Source organism: Nicotiana tomentosiformis, chromosome 5 (assembly GCF_000390325.3).
Source record: "Nicotiana tomentosiformis chromosome 5, ASM39032v3, whole genome shotgun sequence".
Classification (NCBI taxonomy): domain Eukaryota; kingdom Viridiplantae; phylum Streptophyta; class Magnoliopsida; order Solanales; family Solanaceae; genus Nicotiana; species Nicotiana tomentosiformis.
In genome coordinates, this window is record NC_090816.1 from 37,905,499 (window position 1) to 37,906,967 (window position 1,469).

At 44.9% G+C, this 1,469-nt stretch overlaps 1 protein-coding gene across 1 annotated transcript; it reads left to right on the plus strand.

The window, feature by feature from the left end:
- The first annotated feature begins 270 nt into the window (after window positions 1-270).
- On the plus strand, window positions 271-1,027 carry LOC138892193 (uncharacterized). The gene is made up of 2 exons (XM_070175898.1): window positions 271-632; window positions 895-1,027. The coding sequence occupies exons 1-2, from the start codon at window positions 271-273 to the stop codon at window positions 1,025-1,027; spliced, it is 495 nt and encodes a 164-aa protein (XP_070031999.1).
- Window positions 1,028-1,469: the final 442 nt, after the last annotated feature.

A 1,469-nucleotide genomic window follows, 5' to 3' on the forward strand; every position in this document is an offset into this window, starting at 1 on the left:
CAGGAGGGGCAAGTTATTGCATATGCTTTACACCAGTTGAATCCCCACGAGAAGAATTACCTTGTTCATGATTTGGAGTTGGCTATTATAGTTCATACTCTGAAGATTTGGAGGTATTATCTTCATGGAGTGTCCTGCGAGGTTGACACCAATCATCGTAGTTTGCAGCATTTGTTTAAGCAGAGGGATCTTAATTTAAGGCAGCGCAGGTGGCTTTAGTTACTGAAGGATAATGATATTACTACCCTTTATCATCCGGGCAAGGCAAATATGGTTGCGTATGCCTTGAGCAGAAAGGCTAAGAGTATGGGTAACTTGCCATTCATTTCAGCAGAGAAGAGGCCATTGGCTTTGGACATTCAATGCTTACCTAACAGACTTGTGAGGTTGGATATTTCAGAGCCCAGTCGAGTTCTTGCACGTGTTGTATCTCAGTCTTTATTATTCAAGCGGATCAAGGCTCGTCAGTACGATAATCTGCACTTGTTAGTTCATATAGAGACGGTGCTACAAGGTGGTTCCAAGGAGGTTACTATCGGTGATGATGGTGTTCTGCGACTCCAAGGATGCTTATATATTCCTAATGTCGATGGCCTGAGGGAGACAATTCTAGATGAGGCTCACAGTTCACGGTATTCTATTCATCCAGGTGCTATGAAGATGTATCACGACCTAAGGCAGCATTACTGGTGGCGGCAGATAAAGAAGGACATAGTTGAGTATGTAGCGAGATGTCTAAATTGCCAAAAGGTTAAGTATGAGCACCAGAGGCTAGGTGGCCTACTCCAGCAGGTGGTTATACTGGAGTGGAAGTGAGAGTATCATTATAGACTTCGTAGTTGGGTTTCCATGGACGTTTAGGAAGTTTGATACTATTTGGGTCATGGTCGACAGGCTCACCAAGTCGGCACACTTTATTCAGGTTGTGACTACGTACTCCTCAGAGAGATTGGCGCAGATTTACATTCAGGAGATTGTCCGGTTGCATGGTGTGCCTGTTTCCATCATTTCAGATAGAGGCCTTTAGTTCATTTCGCATTTCTGGAGAGCAGTGCAGAGTGAGTTGTGTATCCGGGTAGAGCTCAACACAGCCTTTCCTCCGTAGAACGACAACTAGTCGGAGCGAACAGTTCAGATTCTAGAGGATACGCTCAGAGCGTGTGTGATTGACTCCGGAGGGTAGTGGGCGATTCTTGCCCTTGCCCGAGTTTGCGTATAACAACAGTTATCAGTCTAGCATCGAGATGGTTCCATGAGGCTTTAGACGGTCAACGATGTCATTAGCCCATCGGATGGTTTGAGCCTGACGAGGCTAGGTTATATGGTACTTGTTTAGCGAAGGATGCCTTGGAGAAGGTAAAGTTGATTCAGGAGAGACTTCAAACCGCACAGTGTAGATAGAAGAGTTATGCAGATCAGAAAGAATATGATTTATCATTTATGGTGGGCGATAAAGTTCTCTTGAAGGT

Excerpts from the sequence above, each read along its gene's own strand:
- LOC138892193 (XM_070175898.1), top strand. The coding sequence starts at position 271 with ATGGTTGCGTATGCCTTGAGCAGAAAGGCTAAGAGTATGGGTAACTTG. Across the intron at positions 633-894 it reads GATGAGGCTCACAGTTCACG|GCTCACCAAGTCGGCACACT; the intron begins GTATTCTATTCA and ends CATGGTCGACAG.